General features: G+C 46.8%; 1 protein-coding gene across 1 annotated transcript in view; it reads right to left on the bottom strand.

Annotated features, from left to right (window-relative positions):
- LOC133656276 (ankyrin-3-like) overlaps nt 1-2,500 on the bottom strand; it is a 148,811-nt gene that overhangs the window by 90,060 nt on the left and 56,251 nt on the right. The window contains exons 18-20 of the mRNA XM_062057263.1: nt 671-868; nt 510-608; nt 344-442 (exon numbers count right to left, since the gene is read on the bottom strand). Of these exons, the coding sequence (XP_061913247.1) occupies nt 344-442; nt 510-608; nt 671-868 (396 nt within the window). The remainder of the gene's footprint in view (nt 1-343; nt 443-509; nt 609-670; nt 869-2,500) is intronic.

The following is a 2,500-nucleotide window of genomic DNA, read 5'->3' on the forward strand; positions in this document are numbered from 1 at the left end:
AAAATGTACGATAGAAGAAGTCCTAAATAAGCACACAAGGTTGGTCTTGGAGTCACTTGGACATGCTAGGCTAGATGCTACTAGCAGCTACACAACAGCTAAGCACACACAAGCTAATGTCAATATAAGCAATAAACAACAAACATTATAGTTGCGTATCACGTAGGAAATGTTCCAGGCACATTAGAAAGTATCTAGTAACAAATGTGTGACCACTCCACTTCAACTTGAAGACAGCATCAGACAGTTATTAATAAATGTTTTCTAACATTCCACGCTACAAAATAACAGCAGTGTGCATGATATCGGTATAGACCCCTGTATCGGAGCAAGCAGAACGCACCTTGGTCTTTGGGTTGACCTTGGCCTGGTTTTTCAGCAGGAAGTTGACCATCTTCAGGTTGCCATAGTGACAGGCCACGTGCAAGGGGGTGTAGCCCAGCTGGCGGGCGGCGCACAAACACACAAAGCATCAAAGGGTGGAGAGGAGGCGGCGTGTGGGAGCTCACCTTGGTCTCAGGGTCGGGTGTGGCTCCGTGGTTGACCAGGACCTCGGCCACGTTGACCTTGTCCTCCTGGGCTGCCAGGTGGAGCGGCGTCAGGCCGTGCTGAAGGAAAACATCATCATTAGCGAGGATGCTAACAAGCGGGTGAAGGCGTGTGGGCGGACCTTGTTGGCGGCGTTGACGGCGGCGTCGCGCGCCAGCAGCAGCGTGACCAGGTCCACGTGACCCTCCTGGGCGGCCAGGTGCAGCGGCGTGATGCCCTGCCGCGTCACGCTGTTGGTGGAGGCGCCGTACTCCAGCAGCGTGGTGGCGATCTCCATCTGGTTCTTCTTGCAGGCGATGTGCAGCGGCGTGTAGCCATTCTGCACACACACACATCATCATCACGTCGGTGTGACATCATCACATCAGTGTGACATCATCACGTCGGTGTGACATCATCATCACGGCGGTGTGACATCATCACGTCAGTGTGACATCATCATGTCAGTGTGACAGCATCATGTCAGTGTGACATCATCATGTCAGTGTGACATCATCGTGTCTTTGTCAGTGTGACATCATCATCATGTCAGTGTGACATCATCATCATGTCAGTGTGACATCATCATCACGTCAGTGTGACATCATCATGTCAGTGTGACATCATCACGTCGGTGTGACATCATCATGTCAGTGTGACATCATCACGTCGGTGTGACATCATCGTGTCTTTGTCAGTGTGACATCATCAACTCAGTGTGACATCATCATGTCAGTGTGACATCATCATGTCGGTGTGACATCATCGTGTCTTTGTCAGTGTGACATCATCATGTCAGTGTCAGTGTGACATCATCATGTCAGTGTGACATCATCATGTCTTTGTCAGTGTGACATCATCATGTCTTTGTCAGTGTGACATCATCATGTCAGTGTGACATCATCATGTCTTTGTCAGTGTGACATCATCATGTCTTTGTCAGTGTGACATCATCATGTCAGTGTGACATCATCACGTCGGTGTGACATCATCGTGTCTTTGTCAGTGTGACATCATCATGTCAGTGTGACATCATCATGTCAGTGTGACATCATCATGTCGGTGTGACATCATCATGTCTTTGTCAGTGTGACATCATCATGTCAGTGTGACATCATCATGTCTTTGTCAGTGTGACATCATCATGTCTTTGTCAGTGTGACATCATCATGTCAGTGTGACATCATCATGTCTTTGTCAGTGTGACATCATCATGTCAGTGTGACATCATCACGTCTTTGTCAGTGTGACATCATCATGTCAGTGTCAGTGTGACATCATCATGTCAGTGTGACATCATCATGTCTTTGTCAGTGTGACATCATCATGTCTTTGTCAGTGTGACATCATCATGTCAGTGTGACATCATCATGTCTTTGTCAGTGTGACATCATCATGTCTTTGTCAGTGTGACATCATCATGTCAGTGTGACATCATCACGTCGGTGTGACATCATCGTGTCTTTGTCAGTGTGACATCATCATGTCAGTGTGACATCATCATGTCAGTGTGACATCATCATGTCGGTGTGACATCATCATGTCTTTGTCAGTGTGACATCATCATGTCTTTGTCAGTGTGACATCATCATGTCTTTGTCAGTGTGACATCATCATGTCTTTGTCAGTGTGACATCATCATGTCAGTGTGACATCATCACGTCTTTGTCAGTGTGACATCATCATGTCAGTGTGACATCATTATGTCTTCGTCAGTGTGACATCATCATGTCAGTGTGACATCATCATGTCTTTGTCAGTGTGACATCATCACGTCTTTGTCAGTGTGACACCATCATGTCTTTGTCAGTGTGACATAATCACGTCAGTGTGACATCATCATGTCTTTGTCAGTGTGACATCATCATGTCTTTGTCAGTGTGACATCATCGTGTCTTTGTCAGTGTGACATCATCATGTCTTTGTCGGTGTGACATCATCATGTCTTTGTCAGTGTGACATCATCATGTCT

Source organism: Entelurus aequoreus, linkage group LG08 (assembly GCF_033978785.1).
Source record: "Entelurus aequoreus isolate RoL-2023_Sb linkage group LG08, RoL_Eaeq_v1.1, whole genome shotgun sequence".
In the NCBI taxonomy this organism is placed as follows: domain Eukaryota; kingdom Metazoa; phylum Chordata; class Actinopteri; order Syngnathiformes; family Syngnathidae; genus Entelurus; species Entelurus aequoreus.